Below are 24107 nucleotides of genomic sequence, written 5' to 3'. Positions count from 1 at the left end.
GGGCATGGCAAACCAGCACCCCAGCTGTCATACCCTGGCTGGCTGGGCCAGGGGGCATGGGGCACCATTGTCCAGTGGCAGAACCCATTCCACAGGGTTGAGCCTGGAGAAAAGGGGTGTCTGTGCTGCCCCACACCTCTGAGCAGAGCCACCCAGCTGGGCTGAGGGTGCTTGGGGCCCCCCTCCATCTTAATGGCACAGTGGCAGGGCTGGTGCCGGAGCCCCCATAGAAATCAGCACACCACTGCCTGTGACCCACACAGTGTGTTTGGGACCACCCTGGTCCTGCCCCATGGCAGCTGTGCCACTGCAATGGGCTGGAGCTGTGCCCAAGCACCCAGGAGCCTTGCTGGTAAGCACACAGCCCAGGGGTGCCACCACTGGGTCAGCCCGTGGCAGTGGAGCTGCTGACATTTGGGTACTCACTGCCGCTGCCATCAGGGCAATGGCAGATCCTCAGTGGGGAGTCCAGGGCTGCCAGAGGAGGGGATGTGAAGCAGTGCTCCAGGTTCACAGGACCACAGGGTGTCAGCTACACTGCACAGCCCTCTGCCAGCCACAGCCCATGGAGCTCTGCCATGCCAGACCCCTCTGCTCCAGCCCTGGGTGTTGGGAAAGACCCCGTCTCACTGGTGTGGACACAGGGGATGGGGCTGCCAGGGAGAGGACACACCAGGGGATGCAGACGCTGCCCTCTGTGGGTGAGGGCCTCACTGGGGAACAGGCCAAGTGCCGCATGGGGTGGATGGGGGCAGCGGGGCAGCGGCCACCCCGTATCCACACATCTGTGTAGCTGCAGTCCTTAAAAAATCCTCTATCTACACATTTGCTTTGTGGGTTTTCTTTTTCCTTTCCTTTTTCCTTTTTTCCCAACCCTCGGGATGCAACAGCTCTGCCCCCACCGGGCTCCTCTGGTGCAGTCCAGGAACACCCAGCCGGCAGCACCGCGGCCGCAGGGCAAAGCGAGGTCCTTGGCTCTTGGGAGGGCTCCTTGCTGGCCCCCCAGGGCCGGTGGCCGCTCACAGGCACTGGCTGCAGCCGCACTTGCTGGGCTTCTCCACCTCCTCCACGAAGGTTGCGCCGTTGCTGCACTCGAAGGCGTATTTCCTGCGCCGGAGCCGCAGGCCGGTGCAGCAGCCGGCGCTGGGGCCCCCGCACGTCCCTCGGCATTCCACCCAGGCCACCGGCCGCGTTGTCTGGCAGATGGCATAGCCCCGCTGCACCTGGTGGTAGTCCCGCACCGGCTCCCCGCGGCACTCCGGCTCTGTGGGACAGCGATGCTCAGACTGGCATCCCGGCACGGGCTGCTCCTGCCCCGGGCACCCCCCTCCCTGGCTCCTACCTTGGTCACAGAGGGCTCCGGTGTAGCCGTCATGGCACTCGCAGGCGGGCTGGCCACCCGGGGTGAGGCGGCAGTGGCCGTGGGCGCAGGGCTGGCTGTGGCAGGGGTCAGGCGGCTCAGTGGGCTGGTTGCAGAGCGTGCCCTGGTAGCCCTCGTGGCACTGGCAGGTGTAGGAGAGGGCGTCGAGGGGCAGGCACAGCCCGTGCACACACCTGTGGGCACCCAGCACCGTCAGGCAGCTGCCAGCATGGCCCAGTGCCAGCATGGCACCAGCACAGCACTGCACCAGTATGACACAGCCATCATGCCATGGCTCTGGTGTGGCACTCAGGGCAGTGGCACTGCCACCGCATGGCACCACCAGCACAAGCCAGTCCCAGGGGACTGCAGTGGACAAGCAGGGGTGGGCTGGGCAGGCAGTGAGGAGGGACAGCCAATGGAGAGAGCAAGGATGAGAGGGTGGCCAATGAGGAGCAATTAACGACAAGGCAGCCAATGAGGAAGAACCAATGGAGTGGGGCAGTTGTGGTGGGGCAGCCAATGAGGAAGGGGCAAACAATGAGCTAGCTGAGTGAGGCTGTTGTGGCAGGGCAGCCAATGAGCCAATGGAATAGGGCATTGTGGTGGGGCAGTCAGAGATCCAATGGGGCAGGTGAATCATACTGGGCAGCAAATGGCTCAGGACCATTACTGTTGGACAGCCAATGGGACAGCATCATTGCCTCAGGACAACCAATGGGGCAGCATCATTGCCTCAGGACAGCCAATGGGGCAGATGGGTCACTGCAGGGCAGCCAATGGGACAAGACCGTTGCTGTAGGGTAGCCAATGGAGCGGGGACACTCACTTGTGCCCCTGGCAGGGGCCGCCGCGGGGCTGATCACAGTGGGGCCCGTCCCAGCCGGGCTCGCAGTGGCAGACGGGGCCCTGGGCACCGGTGGGCTGGCAGATGCCGTGCAGGCAGTAGAGCTTGCGGCAGGGCTCGCAGCCCGGCACCACCCCCGGCGTCATCCGCGTCTTGGTGAAGTCCTGCAGCTCGTTGTTGATGTAGAGGTTGCGGATGCACCCGTGGAAGCTGGTGCCATTGAGGAGCTGCCAGAGGCGGAAGGCGGCCGAGTTGACATCCACAGGCATCCCTGGGGAGAGCAGGACTGTCAGCACACACGGGTGTCCCTTGTGTCACCACCTCTCCACGTCACCCGGTCACCCCTCTGGCCCCTGTCCTACCTCCCACATAGAGTGGGGCCTCACTGTTCAGCGTGTAGTGCTTGCCCGAGTTGTCCATGGTCATGGGGCTGCCACCATCGATGGAGAGGTTCACCATCTGGTCGAAGGTCACCAGCTCCACGGTGTGGAACTGCCCGTCGTTGATAGTCTCAGCACTGGGGGAGACAGCTGGGTCACCGGGGACACCCCCCAGGCCTGTGCAGTGGGGGTGGTGGTCCCCAGTGGGTGGGGAAGGGGTGGCAGGTACCTGTAGATGGCTGAGCTGGGGTGGGTGCCGGGGTCATAGCTGACCCTGACGTGTCCCTGGTACAGCTCCACGGCCATGTGGTCGCTGTCACCGTTGTACAGCAGGATGCCATTGCCTTCAGCCGTGGAGACCTGGCAAGGGAGAGGTGGGAGCCCACATCCCCAGGGCAGCACCCCCATTGCCACCACCCCCGCTGTCCCCATGCCCCCCAGCCCTCACCTGCAGGGTGATATTGGCCCGGGGCCAGTCCTGCAGGTCAGTGAACTGCAGGTACGTGTCACGGTCCACAAAGTTGACGCTCAGCAGCTTCTCACACTTGGGGCCACCGAAGCCAGGCAGGCACTGGCAGAGGGCACGGGCACCCCGCTCCACGCACAGAGCCCCGTTCTGGCACTCGGCTCGCTCGCAGAGGCCGGGCTGGCTGGCGGCGTGGGGGGGCATCTCGCAGAGCTGGCCGCTGTGGGGCCAAGAGTGCTGCTAAGCATGGGGCTGGGAGAGCGCCCTATGGGGCTCTGACAGCACTCCCCTGGTTTGGGTCCTCAGGGAGGCTCTCCAGCCAGTGGTATCTGAGGGATGCTGAGCACTGCCCTTGGGTCCTTCCCCGGGGATGCTGGTTTCCCCCAGCCTTCATCCCTGAAGACCCACACCTCCAGACCCAATCCTTCCTCTTGTACTGGAGGAATGGATGGATGGATGGATGGATGGATGGATGGATGGATGGATGGATGGATGGATGGATAGATATGGTAGCCAGGATTGGTTCCTCCTGCACAGTGCCATGTAACCATCCACACTATCCCCAGTGTCCCACATGTTCCCAGTGGTACCTGTAGCCCTCGGTGCAGAGGCAGGAGTAGCCGTTCACCTCATCCAGGCAGCGGGCGTTGTTCTGGCACCGGTGGTCCTGGCAGTCATCGAAGTCTTCACTGCAGTTGCTCCCCACGTATCCAGGCACACATTCACACCTGGGGCAGGAGGGGGGCTCACGGCTGCCCCTTCCTTCTCCCCCATGCTCCTTCTGGAATCCCCCTCCCCATAACCCCTTCCCAGCCTGTGAGCTGCAGCCCCCCAAAACCAAATCTCCCCCACCAGGCAGCTGGGACAATGCAGTCTGGGGAGGGGGAGCTCACCTGGGCCCCTGGCTGGTGGAGACACAGGTAGAGCCATGCTGGCACGGACTGAGCTCGGCTGAGCAGAAATCCAGTGGCTGCTCACAGAAATCCCCTGCAGGGTAGAAACAGGGACACCAGGGATGCTCAGGAGCTCACAATACCACAGGCACTTGCCTGAGTTGTTCATGGTCATGGGGCTCTATGGCTGTGGCCTGAGTCAGGCACCAGGGGCATCCCAGGGTGTGGGGGGGTCAGTTGGATGTACGAAAACTCAATGTGCCTGGGCCTGGAGGCCATGGTGATGGGCACCGGGGCAGCAGGCAGAGGAGCTATTACCCCTCACTGGTGGGAAGGGAGAAGCAGTGGGCACATACCCCTGCCAGGCCTGCGAGGTTTGGGGATGCTTAGCCCTCATTCCGGGTACCTGTGTAGTGGGCAGGGCACAGGCAGGTGTAGTTGGTGGCAGTGGGCACGCAGGAGCCCCCGTTCTCACAGATGTGCTCCTTGCAGGGGTCGCTGGTGGCATGGCAGTTCGGACCCTCAAAGCCCGCTGGGCACAGGCACCTGCATGGGGCACAGGGCAGTGTCATGGGGTGGGAAATGGAGCATTTTGGAGTGGTCCCTGTGAAACAAGCAGCACAGCGGGCACAGGGAGGGTGGCAGCCGCTGCGAGGATGCTGAGTTGCCACGACAACGGGCTGAGAGGCCACTCAGCACTGGGGGGGGTCAGTGGGTGCACAGCCCACCTCCTCACCCTCTCCTGATAGCTGTTTTCAGCTACTCATTACGTCCTGGTTCCTGGAATGGCCTGACGAGTTCAGGGTAGCGAGGGTTGTGCAAGAGCATGGCAGCCCTGCAGGGAGCAGCAGTGACCCGGGCCACATCCTGCCCCATCCCACAGTTAACCCTGCTGCAGCTGCCACATCCCAGCCCCAAATCCCACTGTGCTATCCCTCCCCATGCCTTCTGTGGTGGTAGGACCTGCCCTGTCCCCCCCATGCCCTCAGCCCTGCAAGGCTGGGGGGATATAGGGCAGCAGAGCCAGTGCTCAGCCTTGGTAGTGCTGTGCTGGCAGGAGGCATAAGCAGGGCTGCAGAGAGCAGGAGCCTGGGCTGGAGCTACCACACCACTGCAGTAGCCCAGCTATATGCCTAAGGGAGGACATAGAGGGCAAGGGAAGCATTAAACATTATTCTGAGTGGCGCTGGGGATCCCAGCTGCTGCCCAAACACCCGTCTTTCCTGGGCTCCCATTCAGCACTCACCTGAAGCCGGCTCCTTCCCCGTCCTGAGGCTGGCAGGTCCCCCCATTGAGGCAGGGGTTGGAGGAGCAGACGCTCGGTGCCACCTCGCAGTCCCTGCCCTGGGGAGGGATGGAGAGGTGGGAGCGAGGAGGGTGGCACAGCACCGTGCCCAGCGCTCCCTGCCCCATCGCACTCAGTGCGGCACTGTGGCGTGCAGGGAGGGCAGACAGTCCTGCTGGCAGTGAGCCCCAGGGGCAGCCCTCACTGCTCCTTTCCCCTCTGCAGGGACACGGTCACCTGCACTGGGGACCCCCAGGGACCATGGTACCTTGTAGCCGCTGGGGCAGGCACAGCGGTAGAAACCGAGGGGGTCATTGTGGCAGGTGCCCTGGTTCTGACAGGGGCTGGAGAGGCAGGGGTTGCACTTGGCCTGGACGCTCAGGGCAGGTGGGCCTGTGGGATGGGAGGCACAGAGATAGCCAGGGATGTAGTACAGAGAGTGATGGAGAGGTTCCCGTTTGTGGGTACCAACACAGGGTCAGAGCCACAGCAGGGAGCAGAGCCTGCCCCACCGTGGAGCCACGTGTTCAGTCACCCATGGACGTGCCACCACCCAGGCAAGGGGACAAGCCTCCTGGTCTGCCCCCTCCTCAAGGCAGCTCAACAGGTTAAATGCTGGAGTCCCCACCACTCACAGCACATCAGGCACCAAGCAGGAGATAGCCCGGCTCCCCATGGCCCCTGCTGCCCTGCCTGAGGATGGACTGACGGACAACACAGGCACCTCGCACCTTGGCACTCGAACTTCTTGGCAGGGGTGGTGAGCAGCAGCTTGCCCTCCATGTCAGGGGGCCCTGCGCAGCGGGCGATGCCTGGCTCCTTGTACCCTGTCTTGACCCAGCTGGAGAGCCAGCGTAGGTTGCAGCTGCAGTACAGGGGGTTGGCTCCGATGGCTCTGCAGGGGGAGGAAGGACAAAACTGCATCCGCTGCCCCGCAGAGGGAACGAGGCTTGGAGACCTTGGGACTGGGCACAACTCCATCACTTGGCTGGGCTGCCATGTGATGGGGACCCAATGCTCTGTGCTGGAGCTCTCCATTGCCCACACAGAAATCCCTGCGAGTCCCTCTCCAGCACTTGGGCAAAGCTGCCTGGGCTTGAGGCTGTGAAGAAACATCAGACCCACTGCATGGGAGCTGAGGACAGCATCGGCTCTGCTGCACAGTGCAGGGCAGGGGCAGCGGGGCAGGCTGCTGGGGACAACAACAAGGTCACAGCCAGAGCTCGTGGGGACAGCATTAGGGGAGAGCAAGGAATTGCTCCAAGAGAGCAGGGTTGCTCTGCTCCACTGCAGAGCAGGGCAGGGAGCAGGGGGTGCTGTGTGAGGCTGAGGGGTTCAATGCCTTTTTGCACCCTCCTTCACTGCAAAGGGCAGCAGCGGTGGAGGACCAGTGCGACTGCTATGTGTGATGGAGGAAGGGAGACAGGCACTAGGGACAGCAGCTCAGCTGGGGCTTCCGAACCTGCTCCTACAGCCCCAACAGCGCCGGCTGGTGACTCTGTGGGAACCCACAGCACTGCGCTGCAGCAAGAAAACCAGTGAGGAGCCAGGGGGGACCAGAAGAAGGGGGGCTGCTCCCAAAGAACAGGGAGGCCAGGACTGGAAATCAAGATGCTCTCTGCAGGCTGGAGGAACAGCCTGAGAGCCCCAGGATGCCAGGAGCAGGACCAGCCACTGGAAGGTGGGTATGAACCACTTAGCAGGAACAGGGAAGGGACTGAAAAGCCATCCTGAACAAGGTGAAATCCCTATCCTGGGTGATGGGTATGGGGCTGTGCTCCTGCGGTACAGGCTCCCTCAAAGAGGAGGGAGGAGGATGCTTGGTGAGAGATTTGGGGCTGCTGCAGGGAAGGACCCTGGTAGGAGGCTAGTGACATGCTGGCATGGGTCAGAGCATCCCCTGCCAACCCATGGTTGTGCCAGCATCTTGCATGGCTTCACCTGCATGTTACGGGTCCCTGGGGACCTGGTGGGACCCCACACCACTTCCATCAAGGACCAGCAGCACTGGGAGGCTCAGCTGGACACCTGGACCTGGGGCCAGAGCACATCAGTGCCCCATAAGTACTGTCCCAGCTACCAGCCCAGAGAAGAGGAGAGGAGGCAGCTTAGCCCCATGGTTTTTAAAGGTCTCCTGAGCATGCATCCAGCCCTGCACCTGCAGAGCAGGAGATACTCACAGGTGGGACAGGGAGGTGACATCTGCAAAGATGCCCTCGGGGAGGCTGGAGATGTCATTGCCATGGAGAGACCTGCAGAGAACAGAGGGTCCTGTAATGCCCATAGCTCCAGGGTGGGCAGCAAGGACTGTGACCAGCAGGGCTGCCACTACCCCATGGGTCCAGGCACGGGTGGCAGAGCTGAACCCCACCATTCTGTCACTGCTGCAGAGGCATCGTGTGCTCTGAGAGGCTGAGTCTTCTCCCCTTGCACCTCCTGCAGCCTGTACCCTGCCTGCCTGCACCCAGCTCTGAGCAAGCACAGGGGACACATGGACACAGGCAGCAGCAGGGGCTGCGGGCAGGTACTTACAGCAGCCGGAGGGAGCGGAGGCCCTCAAAGGCCAGTGGAGGGATGCACTGCAGGGAGTTGTAGCTGAGGATCCTGTAGAAGGCAAGAAGGAGGCAGCACAGTGCTGGGGGCACCTCCGTGTGTGCTGCAAGAAGCCCACCCTTGGTTGCAAGCTCCCTGTGCATCAGCTCAAACTATAGCTTCACCCACACGGAGAGGGGAGACCCCGGTGTCCCCAGCACCCCGCAAACTTCGGGGTCCCCTAGGAACAGCCCCCCCCAGCTCAGTTCTGTGGCACAGCACAGGGACCGCACTTACAGGGTGGTGAGCTGGCTCATGTTGGTGAAGGAGGAGTTGCTCAGGGAGCTGATCTTGTTGTTGCTCAGATCTCTGTAAAACAGAAACCTCAGGGCTTGGAGCAAGCTGAGCCCTGTCCCCCCCTCGGTGCTCCCCTGCGTGCTCAGCTGCAATGGGATGCAGACAGCAGCACAGCCTCCAAGATAGCAGCAGGGCTGTCACACAGAGTGATGGCAGGAATGCCACTGTCCCACTGCCACCAGAGGCTGTGAGCACCCAGGGGCTTAGCATCGCTGCAGTCAGCTGTTTCCCAGTGCACAGCAGTGATGCAGAGGGATGTCAGGGGTCCCTGCACACTGCCAGGCCCTTCCCCAGGATCACACACCATGGGGACAGCCCCTGTCCTTGCCCACCACCGCCAGCAGTGGGACCAGCTGCCTGCCTGGCCTCCTGCTCCTGCCTACTTACACAAGCTGCAGGTACTTGAAGGTGGAGAGCTGCCCTGGAACCTGAGTAAACTGGTTTCCATCCAGGTAGCTGCAAGGGAGAGCAAAAACACCTCAAGTTGGCTGAGAAGCCAGAGGTCCCTCCCTCTGCCCCCCGATTCTCCTGTGCACCTTCTTATGTGCTGCAAAGAGCATCTCCAGCATCACCTCTCTCCCAGCATGCAGGGCCTGGGGCTCTCAGGGACCCCTGGGCTGCAGGGCAGGTAGTGTGAGAGCACACGGGCACACTTGAGAGCTCTGTGTACTGGTCCCCAGGACAGCCTCCAAGCATCCCGTGTGTGTGAGCACAGCCAGCCATGTGCTGTGCTTACACATCCAGTGTGAGTGTGGGCAGCAGAAACCAGTCCCAAGGCACGTGTGAGAGACAGTGGAGGATGCAGAGAGAGGAGGGGGGTGCGAGACAGCGCAGGAGTGTGAGGCGCTGCTATACACATGTCTGTGCACAACCAGAGCCTGCACCACCTGCACACAGGACTCGCTGCTGTCCCCATTCCAGACAGGAGCAGAGCCCCAGGTGTTGCTGCTCATCCAGAGCTGGCATGGCTGCTTGGGGATCTCCCTGACACCAGGTAAACCACATTCCATTGCCTGTGTGCTGCCCAGAGTATGCCCACAGCCTTGGTGAGAGGTGATGGCACAAGCAGGGCTGGGGAGCTGGCAGAGGCAGGGTGGCCCTGTCCCTGTTGCTGATGGCAGGCTGATTGGGGTGCGTGGGGACCGCAGCGGCCCCCTCCTAAAGAGCAGGGACCCAGCTGCTGTGACAACCCCTTGCACATCACCATCAGTAGCCCTCAGTCAGCAGAGACTCTCACTGAGCCCCTTGCTGGGGTTGGGGCTTGACAGTGTCCCTTGGCTGGGTGGGGGTCACTGCTAGGTAGGGATGGTGCTGTGGGAGAGAGCTATGGGGCATCTTTGCCCCGACACCTGCACAACCCCTCAGCAGAGCCCCCCTGACCCAGAGCTGCAAAGTGTGGGGCAGAGCCTGGGCCCTCGGCCACCACTTACAGCTCCGTGACGTTCTTGGGGATCCCCTTGGGCAGGGCCTTCAGGTGCTTGTTGCTGCAGCGGACAACGGTGTCGAGGCACGTGCACTCCTGCGGGCACTGCGGACGGGGGATGCAGCTCGTCTCCTCCTGACCTGCACCGGGCACAGAGAGCCACAAAGTCACCTTGGGCACCACAAGAGGCTGGACTCGATGCCTTGTACTCACCTAGGACTGCTCCCCTCCCATGCCAACCATATCCTCTCGCCCCCAAAGGAGGCTGCCGCAGCCAACAGCCTCAACCCAGCTGAGAGTCAGCAGTGCAGGAATTGCCCCTGCGCTCAGAAACTGCCTGCCCCACTCGGATGGATGCAATCAGACAGCTCTGATTTTCATCATTTTCATCCCAAAACACAGTCCAGAGAGGAGAGTGCACAAGAAGCGGCTCAGCCCTGCCAGTCCTCCTCAAATAACCTCCTTCACCCATCTCCCAGAGGCAGCAGTGGTTGCACGGAGCAGTTGGAGGAGCCAGCATTGCTCCCCCTTCCCACGGGAGAGGCATCCCCAGAGCAGCCGTATGCTATCTCGCACTGTTGGGAAAGGCAGGATGCACCCTTCAGCGCTTGACGTGGTGGAGGAGGGAAAGCAGAAGAAATGATGATGTGTTTGTAAATATTTTACAGAGGGCTCAAAAGCTGTTCTAAATTAAAACTTTAAAAAGAAGTCTTTTCTCTCAACAGGCACATTCCCCGCCTGCTCCATCTGCCCAGCTCCATCATGCTGGGCTGGGGAGGGAAGAAGCAGGAGGAATCTTGGTGGGCTTTGCCTATAGACCTGCTCCTGCCAGCACCCAGGGCACAGCATTTACCAGCACAGACCCGCCTACGTACAAGGGCCACAGGGTGCAGGGGGTGCAAACTCCTCTCCCAGCTTCAGAGCAGCTTGTGGGGATCTGAACGCAGCCCGAAGGGCTGGGTACCAGGAAATAGGTGCATCATCAGGGGAAAGCATTCATGGACTGACGGTTCCCTCTGAGCTTGTTACAGGTCACTGCTGAACATCCCAGATGCAAGGATGATGCTGGGACAAGCAGCTCATGGTGCCAGCCTGGGACAAGCAGCCCGATCCCCTCTCACCCCTGGCACCGCGGGGCCCGTGAGTTACCTTCCTCACACCTGAAGTCGGGGAAAGCCACGTCCTGGAGCGGGATCTGCCGGAGGAAGTCAGGGTTTTGGCACCGCGGGTTCCCCGTCACGATCTTCCTCTTGCGCAGCCAGTCCCCCAGCCAGGCCAGCTGGCAGTTGCAGTTGAAGGGGTTGGCGAGCAGGTTCCTGCACAAGAGGGAATGGGAGGGCATCACCTGAGCACCCACTGCGCAAGGGTTCCCCCTGTCCCCCCCCTGCCCTTGTGATGGGGACAGGCTGGGAGCATCCCTGCTGAGGCCTGACACTCACAGTGTGGAGAGGGACTGCAGCGTGTCGAAGGCGCCCGGTGTGATGGTGCTGATCTGGTTGTCGTACAGGGAGAGCAGGCGGACGTTGCGCAGCCCTGTGAAGCTGTCGTTGTGGATGCAGCTGATGCGGTTGTTCCTCAGCATCCTGCAGAGGGAAGGGGACAAAGGCACCTAATGACCCAGGCAGACACCATGGGGGAACCCACCTCAGCAGTGCCTGGGCTGTGCCCACCTTGCTGCTGAGCCAGGCCCTGAGTAGCAAAAACCTGCCCACTGCAGCCAGTGGATGGATAAGGCTCTCCCAAGCTGGCCCAGCAGTGATGCAGACAGCACCAGCCCAGGATCACAGGCAGGGCAGAGGAGCAAGGAGCAGGGGTGTCCCCATCCCTGTCCCCATGCAGAAAGGGGCACTCACAGGGTCCTCAGCCCATCCAGGCCCCTGAACATGCCACTCCGCACAGACTCCAGCTGGTTGACAGTGAGGTGCAGTTCACTAACAGAGGATGCCCCCTCGAATGCCCCGTCCTCGATCTCCGACACCTTGTTGTTGCTGAGGTTGCTGTGGAGAGGGGAAAGCAGGCTGGGACATGGGGCTCTGCCCAAACCTCAACCTGAAACCTGCCTCCCCCAGTCCCACTGAGCACCCCCTGATGGTAAATTACTCAGGTGACCTGTGCCTGCCTGATACTCACATTTTCTTCAGATGTGGGAGTTTCTTGAAGATGCCAGTGGCCTCCAGGACAGAGATTTCATTGTTGTTCAGGCGCCTGGGGTGGGCAGCAGGGAAAAGAGGTGGCTGCAAAAGGCCTGGCACAGACCAACTCCGAACCAAACCCCAGCCCTGGTGATGCTGCTGCTGCAGGAGGGAAAGCAGGGTGGGAGGGAGGAGACCCTTACAGCTCAGCTGTGGACTGTGGGATGCGCTCTGGGATCTTGGTGAGCTTCAGGTTGGAGCACTCGACCACGCTGGATTCGCAGCGGCACTTCGGGGGGCAGATCACATCGCTGTTGCACTCGCTGTTCAGCTGGTAATCCTCTGTCCCTGTGCATCAGGGAGGGCAGGTGGGGACCCAAGGGCACTGGGGCTGTGTCTGCCCTCCCATCCCTGCTCCTCCCACACCCCCAGCTGGTCTCAGGCTCTTCCCCAGCTTCCCTCATCCCAGGATTATGCACAAATTACTCCTCTCTATGCCCAAAACACCTTATCTGCAGGGGTATTTGTCCTGGGTACACAGGGTGCTCTCCTCTCCTGCAACCAGAGCTGGACTGCATGGACACCTCTGTGCCCATCGGGATAACAGCACAAGGGGAGATGCTGGAACATGTCCTGCTACCCAGCAGTTTTGTTACTCAGCAACCAGAAATGATGGGAAACGCAGCACCAGGCCAGACTGTGGGTCTCTGGCACAACCACCCCCCTGGCAGCCTGCCTGAAAGGGCACTGTGCACACACCCATGCATACACATGTGTCTCCTCCTCTTACCTGGGATGAAATACTGCTCTTTGGCTGTGGAATGAAAAGTACATCATCACCCTGAGCACATGGACACGGGGCTGGGGCAGGGCTGAGCACAGCACAGGGATGGGGATGGCCCTCACCCGAGCAGCGAAACTTCTTGCTCTTGATCTGGCCGATGCGCTTGTTGGCCAGGCGCCGGGGGCTGGCACAGCGGGCACCACTGGTCTCAATGGGGTTGGCACGAAGGAAGTCTGCCAGCCACTTCAGGTTGCAGTCGCAGATGAAGGGGTTCTGGGCCAGGTGCCTGCACCATGGACAGTGGGTGACCACCAGCTCCAGCTCTGGCTACCCAAGAGAGATGCTTCCCCCCAGGCTCCTGCCTGCTGTGGGTACTCACAGGGTCTGGATGGCCCGCAGGGAGGTGAAGGTGCCCTTGGCCAGGCTCTGGATCTTGTTGTCATAGAGTGAGAGCAGCGAGAGGTTCTGCAGGTCCTGGAAGGCGTCCGCTCGCACACAGTTGATCTTGTTGGCATTGAGGAGCCTGGCAGGGAGGAAGGTGAGCCTGAGGACCCTCTTCACTGCACCATGGGCGCTGGGGACCTCACTTGCTTTCTGGTGTCCCACAGTGCATCCCACGCAGCCACCAGCGCCTTACAGCAGCTGCAGGGCAAAAAGTCCCCCGAAGACACCCTTGGGGAGGTCTGTGATCTTGTTGCCATACAGCACCCTGGGAGAGAGAGTGGTGTGAGAGACATGGGGGGGAGTGGAGTGGGGCATGATTCGGGGTATGCCACATCCACCCCACACCACCCAACGCAGCCCGGTGGGGAGCACTTACAGGGAGTTCAGCGAGCGCAGTCCTTGGAAGGCATCAGGGGCGATCTCTGAGATCTGATTGTTGCTCAGGTCTCTGAAAACCAAAAGGAGAAGGTGGCCTGGTCCCCTCTTCTTTGCCTCATGCCCCCATCGTCCCGCTTGGCCCAGGGCACCACCCCTTGCACTCAATACACAGAGCTGAGGGCATCCAAAGCCCCATCCCAGCGCTGCCACGTGGGGCACTCATGTCACACCAAGCGCCCCAAGCCCTTCAGATGGGGGCCTGTGGGCTCAGAGCAGCGGTGTGAAGGGTGTTGGGGTTCAGGGTGAGTTGGCAAGGGCTGCACACTTACATCCTCCGCAGCTTCTTGTAGGGGGAGAAGGCACCTGGGGGGATGGACTTGATGCCATTGAGCTCCAGGCGTCTGCAAAGAGAAGGGGGACAGATGAGGGCTGTAGGGCTGGTTGAATCACAGCACCCCACTGACAGAGCTGGGGAGATGCAAGACCTGCAAGCTTGCAGTAAGTTACCCTACCAGGGGGTTACCATTCACCCCAGGGACAACTTGCAGGCTGTGGTCTGGGCTTTCTCCATCAGAAGGGTGCCGTGGATGGGGGACTGAGCTGGCTGGGGTGTGGGGAGCACCTCCTCCCTCCCAGCACCCTGGGTCTGGGGGCGCCTGCTACCCCGCAAGTGCCCTGCACACCATCCCAGTGGGGGCTTTGCACCGTAATTGGATTCCCCTAAGGAGATTATTTCTCTATTTACATTTTTAATGCAGCTAAATCCAGGGCTAAACCTGGGCAGCGTGGGAGAAGGGCAGGAAAGGCCTGCTGCCCTGCAGGGTGGCTGAGAGTGGGGCTTGCCCCCGTGCCCCCACTGCCTTCAGCCACCCATAGCCGGTGATGACGGCGTGGGGACGTACTCACATCTCTGTCATGGTCTCGGGCAGGTTGGCAGGGATGGCTGTCAGCCCCTTGCCCCGACAGTCCACGATGCCGTTGCTGCAAGCGCACATGGCCGGGCAGGAGCCAGAGGACAAGCTGCAGAGCTGGGCCCGTGCAGAGTCTGTTTGTCCTTTGGGAAAGCAACCAGCATGAGAACTGAAAAGAGCTGGGCCAGGTGGATGGGTGGCAGCACCCCAAGGAATGGAGCCTGGTGACAGCTCAGAGTGCTGGGACAGCTCATAGCACCCTTGAGTGGGTGCACAGGGTCCTGGTGCACCCCAACCCCGCGTGAAAGGCACTGGCTGATGATACTTCTGCCACACTGGTAGGGTGGTGGCGTCCTCATGGTGTCCCCACACCAGCAACAGTGCTGACCCAAGCCAAGCCCACCACATACATCCAGGCTCTGAGCTGGGGCATGTGGCAGAGTGGAGGTGGGATGTAGCAATGGGACGGGCTTTGTCCCCCCAGTCCATCTCCCTGCCCTGGTACCCACTGCCTCCTGTCCCCCTCACCGGAGCAGCTGAACTCGTTCTTCTGTATCTCGGCCACGTTGAGACCACGGAGCTGGGCTGGAGCAGCACACTGGGTAAAGAGCCCGATGGTGGGGCGCTGGCGCAGCCACTGTGAGAGCCAGGCCAGGTGGCAGTCACAGAAGAGGTGGTTGGAGTGCAGGCGGCTGCGGGAGGACAGGGCAGTCAGGGCCACCGGGACAGCTCCTGAACACCCCCTGCCCTCCAGCCACCCCAGCCTGGCTCAGCACAAAGGTACCCTGAGGACACAGAGGAGCCGGGGAGCATCTGTGCCAGTTCTCAAGGCCACCTTGACTGGGAGTGCTTGGGGATACACTGCAGGAGTGTCCTCTCCATCCCCTCCCCGTGGATGCCGCCAGCACTAGTAGCAGAGCTGGGGACACCCTACTCCAGCCCAGGGGGTTCCTCCTACCCCCATGGCCCCGGCACTCACAACGTCCGCAGCTTGGGCATGTGGTTGAAGCTGGACACAGGGATGGAAGTGATATTGTTGTTATTCAGGGTCCTGCAGGAAAGCAAAGGGAGACAGGTCAGGGTGGCCAGGCCATAAATGGGAGTGTGCCTGCAGTGTCTTGTGAGTGGGGAGCACCCAGGGACACCCTCACCCCACATGGGGCTTGCATGCTAGAGGCTCCAGCCAGCTCTTGGCCACTTACAGGACCTCCAGACCCCGCAGGGCACGGAAAGCCCCATCCTCAATGCAGCTGATCTGGTTCTTGTCCAGTTGCCTGAAGGAGGAAGACAGAGGGAGCGTTACTGGGACAGCCTAGGCAGAGAGTGACCAGTGTCTCCTGACGCTTCATGCCGCTAGGACCTGATCCCAAACTCCCTTGTGCCCATCCCTGTCAGGACTCACAGGTTCTTGAGGTCGGTGGCCCCACGGAAAGCTTTCCTGGGGATGGCCTGGATGAAGTTCTCACTCAGGTCCCTGCAGAAAAAGAACACAGAAACGAATATGATCAGTGCCTGCAAAGCACGATGCCCCTCGGACTAGGGTGTCCACAGGCAGGGGCATGCCCCAGCACTCAGTGATCCCCCTGGGGCTCTGGGAAACTGTAATTTGGCCTCAGGTCCTTGGCTGCCCATTGCCCTGCCGGCTCCATCCATGGTGGCCTCAAGTGGCCAGGGGTCCCCGGGAACTGCTGGCCCCAGCTCTGACAAGCAGAGCAGCAGGGCACAGCTCTGGGAGAACCCTCTGTACTTAAATACCCTCTGACTGCTATAATTACAGGTCCCTGCTGATTAACTGGTAATTACACTTAGCGGCTCCAGCAGGCATTCCCATGGAGCCTGCCCTGCACTTCAGAGGGCACAAATAATCGGGTCATTAATTACTTCATCACTACACGGTGTGTAGTCTGTGTAATTACCTGTTCTGCAAGGCCGGGGCACACGGGGGCCAACACAGGCTCTGTGCTGCAGGGCTGGCAGTGGGTCAGATCCTCCACCATGCTTGGGCTGGCTTTTAATGACCGTGAAGATCAACAATCTTATTTCAAGTCGGGTCTGGATAGACTGGCTTAAGTCACCCCATCCTTGGGGTGCCCCAGTTTGTGCCCCATGTCTCCCATTCTTTCTCCCAGTCCAAGGGCCAAGAGCTCCTCCAAGCTCAGCGGGTACTAGCATTGCATGCCCACTGCCCCATGCCAGCACAGCCCACAGCTCATCCTGGGCACAGGGAAACTGAGGCATGAAACGGCATTTTGTCTGATGCAGCAAGTCCATGGGTGAGTGAGGAGCAGGACAAGGGCATCCCACAAAGGCTAAGCACAGACAGCCCCCATCTCAGCCTGGGAGGTGGCTTGGAGTATCACCAGATGCCAGCATTTCACACAGTGCTCAGCAGCTCTGCTTCATCACAAAGCCTGTTCACTATTGATATCCCTGAACAGTTGTGCTGGGTCAGGATGGAGGCACAGCATCTACCGTCCTTGCCATGCCCTCATTTGCTCCAGAAAACGGGTTCAGTGTCTCCAACAAGCCGCTTGTAAATGACCTAAAGGTCTCCAAATTGGGACTTCACCCCAGCCAAAAGCTTCTCTGCCACAACGGGGTAATGTTCCCAGAGGGAAGCACCAGCATTGCTTGCACAGATGCATGAGAAGGAAATCCCAAGGACAGTGGGCTTGCCCAGTCACCAAGGAGCTCCCACATAGCTCCCATCGCTCCAGCACTGTATGCAGCGGGCAGGGGCTGGTGCATGGCTCTTGCGTCGTTCCTGAGGACCCAAACCCGGCCACTAAAGCACCATTGCTGGGGCAGAGGAAGGGAGATGCCGGCTCTGGAGGGGCCCGCGCTCCCGGGGAGAGTGAAGCGCAGCTCCCCTGCCAGCAGCCGGGCCCGCAGCAGCCGCAGTTTCCCCGCTACCCGCTCGGTGGCACTGCCAGGCTGCCCGCACCGCGCTGCCTGCGCTGCCAGCATTGACCGCGCTGCCCGTTCTGCCCAAAGGGACTGGGGTCGCCTTGCACTCTCCAGACAGGAAAACACCAGCAAACACCTTCGCATCCTCTGCTGGGTCGCATTTAGCCCAGGGACTCCCAGGAATTGCACTGACCTTCCAGAAAAATGTAGCATCACCCCCAAACCCCTTTTCCCTTTTCGGTCCTAGTAGAAGGAAACCCCTAGAAAACCCTTTGGAAAACTCCAGATTAATTTCACCACTCTTCCTAGCAATGCATCGCATTCCCTCTTAGCCGCCTGCTCTCCAACATTAAACCAGTCTCAGCGGAGCTAAGCATGGGATCACCCACCAGACTTCGGTGCTCTGCAGCCTCCTCCCAGCTCCACTGTTGCTGCCCAGGCAGCCCCTGCCTGCAGCTTGTTTGCTTCCCTCATGGAAACGTCGCTCGTGTTTCTCCACTCGCAGCACATGGGAGTCCCATTGCGCCCGGGGAGTAAACCCAGGCGTCTGTCTGCAAGCTGCTCACTTACAGCTCGCGAGGCAATCGCTGCTAGAAGGTTGCAACTGACTTTGCGAGGCTTCTCCCCTTCACAGCTTTTCGTGACAGCCACCGACGAAGTGCTGCCATCGGGGGTACCGACGCCAAGCGGGACAGACGCTGGATGTGAGGGTTTCAGAGAGGGCCTGGCACTGGGCTTACATCCTCGGCATGGTTACACAGCTGACAATGCCAGGACAAAACACATGCTTTGCCTGCGGGATCCTCGCCCCGGCGTTGGAAGAAGGCACGGCCCCTTCCCTCCTGGTGTTTCATAGCTCCCAGCTATGTTTGCTTTACACTTTGGCACGGAAGAAACAGCAGATGGCACGGCTTCTCCTCGCTCCGCATGCAGCCTGCAGCACCCTCGGCTGCTGCGCCGGTGCCACCTCACACCCTGCCAAGTACCAGCGAGTCACTGCCATCGCATGCAGAGTGCCAGCCTGCAGCAGTGACCACAAGCACCGACAGGTCTAACAGCTCCACTGAGGATCAATGGGCACAGAGAAGGGGAAAGGAAAGCAGACCTTGTCCTGTTGTCACAGCTGCCTTTTCTGTATTCTCTTCCAGGAATTTTCCTAAAGCTCCAAGTTTAACAGTTTCTGGCTATTGAACCCAGGGAATGTCCAAGCAGCCAGTGTATCCACATTATCCACTGTCCTCCTATCCCTCTGCAACAGGGACCATGCAGCTGGCGTTTCCCCCCACACACACAGCACAGGGTGCAGACAGCTCTGATACTCCTGGGCTTGCAAAGAGGGGAGGATGATAAGGGATGAGGAGGTGATGGGGGACACTGCTATCCCCAGGCTCACCTCCTGCAGGGGTCTCTGACCCAGCAGGTACTTGCTAATTAGCAGTCCAGCTCCAGCCCATGGCTGTGCAATGGGGAGGAGAGTGCCCACTTTTCCTTCCACATCCCCCAAAAGCCTTATGGCCAGGCTATGTCCACACAATTCCCTCCCTAGCAGGGCTGCAGTAGTCAAGCATTGGGGTTTTGAAGACTTCCCTGCTCAGATCTTATATCCCCCTGCATGCATGATGGTTGGTGGTGCACTATCTGCAGCGGGTCAGGAGAAACCCCACTGCTGGCTCTCCTGCCGCGCCCCCCCTCCTCAGCCCCGGTGCCCGGGGAGCCTCGGCGAGGAGCCAGGCGCAGGGGCACGGCTTCCCCGGGGCTGGCAGGGGCTCTGCAGCGGGAGCCAACCCCCCACGGCGCCGCCCTGCCCGGCACTTAGCGGGGCACCCGAGCAAAACTGTTCGACATCGCTTCCCAGTGGGGAGCCCACTCAGGCAAACAAACCCCTGCAGCCTTAATCTCCCCGGCGAGAGCCCGGCGGGCCGGAGGGAAGGAGGGGGCCGCAGCGGGGCTGCGGCGGCCAGGCGGGGAGGCCGGGGCTATTACCACGCTCTCATTCTTTCGGCTAATCCTGACTTCACACTTTAACCTGATTGAGCCTTGTTTGGCGAGCCGGCTCCTCGCGCCGTGTGAGGGGATTAGGGCCGGACGCAGCGGGGAGGTAATTGCTTCCCAGCGGTGCTGGCCCCGCATCCTCCGAGCCCCCCCGCTGCCTGCCAAGAGCGCTGGGGCGGCCTGGCAGCCCTCCGGCACGGCGCTCCCCTCGCTAGGAAGCGCAGCTTGGCAGCGGCTACCGCGGCGGCACCGTCCAGGCCAAAGCTGCGGCCCCTGTCCTGTCCCAGCGCGCAGGCGAGGGATGTGGAGACAGCCCCGTGAGGACCAGGACCGGCTGCTGGCTCCAGGCGGGTGACCCGCTCACCTCTTCTGGTTCCTCCCCAGCTTCCATGCTGGAACCCCGTTATAGCGTCCAGGGGTCTCCCAGACCCTCTCTGTCTCAGGTCAAAGGCATTAACCCTTCAGCTGCTGCCAGCTGGAGTGATGAAACCGTACGACAGGCCCCTGTTTGTGGTCCAGCTCTGCTCCACCAGCACCAGTCATTCAAACACCAGCTCAGCCACAGAAACCAGGTCTTGAGCAGTCAAGGCAGCTGCCCTCACAACCAAAGCCACGCAGGCCCGCGCAGCACCAGTGTTTTGGGCTGGGATAGGTGCTTCCCAGATGCCAGCCTCATGTCACTGGTGATGTGCCAAAGGAGGCTATGCCAGGTTGCAGCTATTCGTTCCCCAAGCCAAAGGGCCTGCCAAGGACTAGCCAGCAAGGAGAATGGCACCAGCAGCTATTAAGCAGCCTGGTGTCCCTGAGGTCACCCAACACATGCTGTTTGTCCCAGCACAGCCTGCCCAGGGCAGAGAGATGGGCAGAGATGGGGCAGCCCCAGCACGGCTGCTCATACTACCACCTGCCAGCTGTCAAGGGTGGGTGTGAAGGGACAGAAAGTCTCTTGCATTATGCAGATCAATAGACTAATCAGCACTCGCTTTAGTAGCCAACAGCCCAGAGCCCCCGTGGGGGTTTTGCACTCCTGTCTGTCACCGGAGAGAAGGAGCAGCTGCACCCATTTACTTCAGCACCCACAGCCCCACAGGGGGGGGAAACAAGTCACCCATGTGTTCCAGCCACACAATCCACTCGAGGTGCTGGACACAAGTCCCTAATGATGCAAGGACTCAGGTCCCAAGGACCTGGAGGGCAGCTGCTTGCTGGAAGTTGGGGATAGCTTCCTGCTGCAGCATTAGCAGGATGCCAAGGTAATGTGGCAGGGTTTTAGCCACTGTGTCACCTGCTCTGGTCCCCAGCCCTGTGTCAGGTTCGGGCTCCCACAGCATGCACCCAGCATTACATCAGGCTGATTGATTTTTAATGGGCTCCACTGGCCCAGCTGCCAGCACAGCTCCATCCTGACCAAGGGGGATAGACAAACCTCCCACCCCATCCACAGCATCATGGGAAGCCTGCGCTCTGCCTGCTGCTGCTGCTACTTGCTGTGACCCCGGCTCCTGGGGCTGGTGGTGTTTGTGCAGGATAAGGTGCATCATCAGAGCCTGATGGTGCAAACAAGCCAGGGTGCAGCATGGCAGGCTCAGTGTGAGCCACTGCCACTCAGGAAAGAGATCGTGAGATCATGGAAATGCCACTTTGTAGGGGCCAGAAAGGGAACGGGACAAGATGGGACAGAGCCCAAAGAACTGCAGTGAGGGGGAAAGGGAACGTTATTTACTGCTTTTCACAACACCAGAACAAGGGATGACTAGCAATATCACAGCTAAGAGTGACTCCTCCAAATCAGGCATTGTTAGTCCATAGGACTCCCAGCCACAACAAGCTCAAAATGGAAATGAATAGAAGAAAAGCACAGAGATGCACCTGCAGTGCCGTGCTGCAGCTAGGAACACCTGCAGGTGGGTGCTTGAGAGCTGGCTTCTGCTGCCAGGAGCCCAGCTGAGCACACCTCTGGTAGGCACCACACTCCCTGGTGCAGGCTGCCAGACACGGCTGATGGCTCATCCAGCACGAACTGTCACCCACCGGGAGCCACTTCTCCTGTCAGCCTGTTTTAGCGGCAGGCAGAGATGCGCAACCCTTCTGCTCCCAGAGCAGCAGGGGGATGTCAACCCGGGGTCAGCCCCCCGCCAGGCCAGGGTGCCGGGGTCCCACTCCCATCCCTGCCTCCCACTCTTGTCCCTGCCCCTTCTGGGCTGTGAGGCCAGCGAGTCAGGGAGGGGGGCTGCTCCCGTAGCCCCCTGCTCAAGGAGGAGCAGCTGGTTGCTGCAAGGAGCATCCGAGGCTGGGCGGTGCGGCACAGCCCTCCCGGCTGGCAGCCGAGCGAGCGCTTCATCAGGCAGCCCCAGCCGCCAACAATTACGTGCTGAGTAAATCGATGGGGTATAATTGGACTATTAAGATCTCATTATCCTCCTGGCTCCGGGTGCTGCAGCCTGCAGCACGCTGGGGGAAACCGCAACCTGCAGCCACAGAAGTCGCCTCCCGACACAGACAGCCTTGATGGGTACTGGGGACAGGGTGCACAGAGCAGGGATGGAATAGCCAGAGGGGACGAGGATGGTGGCATCAATCTGTATTCAGCACAGGAGACATCTCTGTGGCACAGTGAAGGGCTGTGCAAAGGGAGTGAGTCCTGGAGATCAAGAGATCCAGGCATCCTTCTTCTGGCCACCACAGCAGCCTGAAATCCACTGCTGGCCCCTCCTGCCCCATGCAGGTCTCATTGCTGCTGTGTGGCTTGGGGAGTTTGTCCTTTATATGCACTTTCATGAGCGCCTCTACCCCTGCCCAGCTGGAAAGCAGAGCTCATGTCTCCACCTGCATGTTGCAGGGTCCCTGTGCTCTGAATCATATGGCTGTGGGGGTCCCCAACCCTGTGCAAGAGCCATGTCACGTCCATCACCTGCTCACACACCACCCTTGGTGGGGTGATGCGATTCCTGGCCCTTGGACAGCCCGTCCAAAGGGACCAGAGTCCTCAGGATGTCTTGGTGGGCAGGATGACACACCAGGTCACATCCACCAAGGCCCAATATTGTCCGAGCAGCAATAAATAATCACTTCTTGTTATTGCAGCACCAATCAAACCGATGGATCAGAGCTCATCCTTGCCAGCCCCATAGATACAAGGGCAAAACAATCCTTTGCTGGAGCAAGGCAGCACGCTGCTAGACATCATGATGTGCTGAGCATCTCAGACCGCAAACCTCAGTGACACGAGCCAAATCAAATCCTGCCACCATGTACAAACAGAGAGGAGTGAAGCTGAACACTGCCAGATCAGGGAGCAATGCTTCACACTGCTCCCCTGCCAGGAAAGGCTTCCCATAGCGCTGTGCTGACCCTGGGCTCTGGCCCTGGTCCCTTCCCTCCTGGGAGATGCAGATGCTTCCCAAAACATTAAAGCTGGAGGATTTTGTTGCTTGGACAGCCGAGCAGAGCATGTGTAAAATGCAGCATATGCTCATGGCAACAGTTGGTGAGAAGAATCCCAGCCCCAGGGCGGTGATGCTGATTTAGCAGAACATTTCAGGGCTCACATAAATCTCTGCAGCTTCAAAGGGACTTTGCTGCCCTACACCATGACCTGGGCCACTGTCCTTACCCGAGCGCTAGTGGCTTGTATCACCACAGTGCCTGCATGTGCTGAATGGGTGCACTGGGGATGCCAAGGCACATGTGTGCCTGCATGGTGGGTGACACCAGCTCCTCATCTGTGGGCATGAGGAGAGCTGGGGACATGCAACATCCATCGCAAGCAGGATGATGTGCGCAGGGAAGGCATGGCAAGCCAGGCTTTGCCGAGCAGCCCTGCACAGGGCAGCGCCTGTGTGGTGGATCCCATGGATCCCATCCAGCTCCGACAAGGAGCGGCTCCAGCGTGGGCTGCACTGCACAGCCAGAGCCGCGGGACTCCGTGGGAAGGTGATGCTATGGGAACAACGGGAGTGAGCCAAGGAAAAGAGGGGAGGGAGGGAGGGAGGGGGAGTAAAGCATCTGCCACCCACCCTGGAGCCTCTTCAGAGATTGAAACAAGTTAAAAGCAGCAGCTTTAATGGAAACACAAGTGAAATAACAAGCTGCAAACCTTGTGTGCCTGTCACCGCCCCCTCCCCACACTGTCCCTTTGTTCCTGCAACCTCCTTATCTGCGGGAAGGGGAGGCTAAGGCATGGCCACCGGCTCCCCAGCATCCTGAAGCTCTGCAGGAGAGCCACAACACCCGCTGTGCCTGGTGCTCCGTGGTCTGGCAGAGCCTGGGGTGGGCAGGAGAGTGCCCTGCGGCACCGCTGGGAGAAGCCAACCTGCCACTGTATGCAGAGGTTCCTCCTGTGCTGCTGATGTGTGTACCCCAGCTTCCACCGACCGCTGGGTGAGGCCTCGTCCCCTCCAGCAAGTGTCTGGCTGGACACTGGGTGTTACAAGAAGCACCTGCCTGGCTCACAGCCTCCAGGAACCACCCAGCCAGTGTCCCCATCGCTGCATGGTCTCCTGTTTCTCTTCATCCATGCTTTTCACCATCTCCAAGCCCCCTCCACTCTGGTGTTCAGCTGCTTGTTCTCCTCCCTCCTTTTATGTCTAGTAGAGGCAAATCCCCACAAAACCCTTCACCAAAGCGTGTTTTCTCTCCAGCTCCCACGCTACCCTCCAGCCTGCATACCTACCTGCTTCACATTTGCATCTCCCGGCTCACTCCCAGCATGTTCCTGACATGCTGCAAATCAAAGGCACAGTGCCATCCCTTTCCCTGCGGCTGCATGCCAGGATCCCCAGCCCCACCAGCCTCCCCCGTGGCTCACTGCCCCACTGCTCTCTGATCGCAGAGGCAAACCACTACCTACAGCAGAGCAACCCAGTGCTCAAGGACACAGCACATCCCAGGCCATCCAGTAAATCAGGGTACCACAGCCTAGCAGCTCCAGGTCTTGGGACAGAGAGAGCTGGGGAAATGAATGGTGGTGGGGATTTGCTGGACCACGCACGGCTCTACCTCCAGCAGACAGCAGTG

The 24107-nt window shown here is 60.3% G+C and overlaps 1 protein-coding gene across 1 annotated transcript in view; it reads right to left on the bottom strand.

The window, feature by feature from the left end:
* The window catches only part of SLIT1 (slit guidance ligand 1), a 60786-nt gene that overhangs the window by 956 nt on the left and 35723 nt on the right, over positions 1-24107 (bottom strand). The window contains exons 5-37 of the mRNA XM_061372466.1: positions 15595-15666; positions 15395-15466; positions 15172-15243; positions 14721-14884; positions 14188-14335; positions 13611-13682; positions 13280-13351; positions 13097-13168; positions 12839-12982; positions 12582-12745; positions 12466-12489; positions 11879-12023; positions 11674-11748; positions 11397-11540; positions 10983-11126; positions 10693-10859; positions 9551-9683; positions 8508-8576; positions 8061-8132; positions 7764-7835; positions 7412-7483; positions 5963-6126; positions 5500-5624; positions 5193-5290; positions 4353-4492; positions 3947-4040; positions 3644-3781; positions 3036-3273; positions 2817-2947; positions 2570-2724; positions 2190-2478; positions 1343-1554; positions 427-1264 (exon numbers count right to left, since the gene is read on the bottom strand). Of these exons, the coding sequence (XP_061228450.1) occupies positions 1020-1264; positions 1343-1554; positions 2190-2478; positions 2570-2724; positions 2817-2947; positions 3036-3273; positions 3644-3781; positions 3947-4040; positions 4353-4492; positions 5193-5290; positions 5500-5624; positions 5963-6126; positions 7412-7483; positions 7764-7835; positions 8061-8132; positions 8508-8576; positions 9551-9683; positions 10693-10859; positions 10983-11126; positions 11397-11540; positions 11674-11748; positions 11879-12023; positions 12466-12489; positions 12582-12745; positions 12839-12982; positions 13097-13168; positions 13280-13351; positions 13611-13682; positions 14188-14335; positions 14721-14884; positions 15172-15243; positions 15395-15466; positions 15595-15666 (4198 nt within the window). The 3' untranslated portion in view covers positions 427-1019. The remainder of the gene's footprint in view (positions 1-426; positions 1265-1342; positions 1555-2189; positions 2479-2569; positions 2725-2816; positions 2948-3035; positions 3274-3643; positions 3782-3946; positions 4041-4352; positions 4493-5192; positions 5291-5499; positions 5625-5962; positions 6127-7411; positions 7484-7763; positions 7836-8060; positions 8133-8507; positions 8577-9550; positions 9684-10692; positions 10860-10982; positions 11127-11396; positions 11541-11673; positions 11749-11878; positions 12024-12465; positions 12490-12581; positions 12746-12838; positions 12983-13096; positions 13169-13279; positions 13352-13610; positions 13683-14187; positions 14336-14720; positions 14885-15171; positions 15244-15394; positions 15467-15594; positions 15667-24107) is intronic.

Source organism: Neopsephotus bourkii, unplaced genomic scaffold (genome assembly GCF_033783945.1).
Source record: "Neopsephotus bourkii isolate Nb327-2 ecotype Australia unplaced genomic scaffold, CSIRO-AGI_Nbou_v1 NB_1615, whole genome shotgun sequence".
Classification (NCBI taxonomy): Eukaryota; Metazoa; Chordata; class Aves; order Psittaciformes; family Psittacidae; genus Neopsephotus; species Neopsephotus bourkii.
This window is presented reverse-complemented; position numbering and strand designations above follow the sequence as displayed.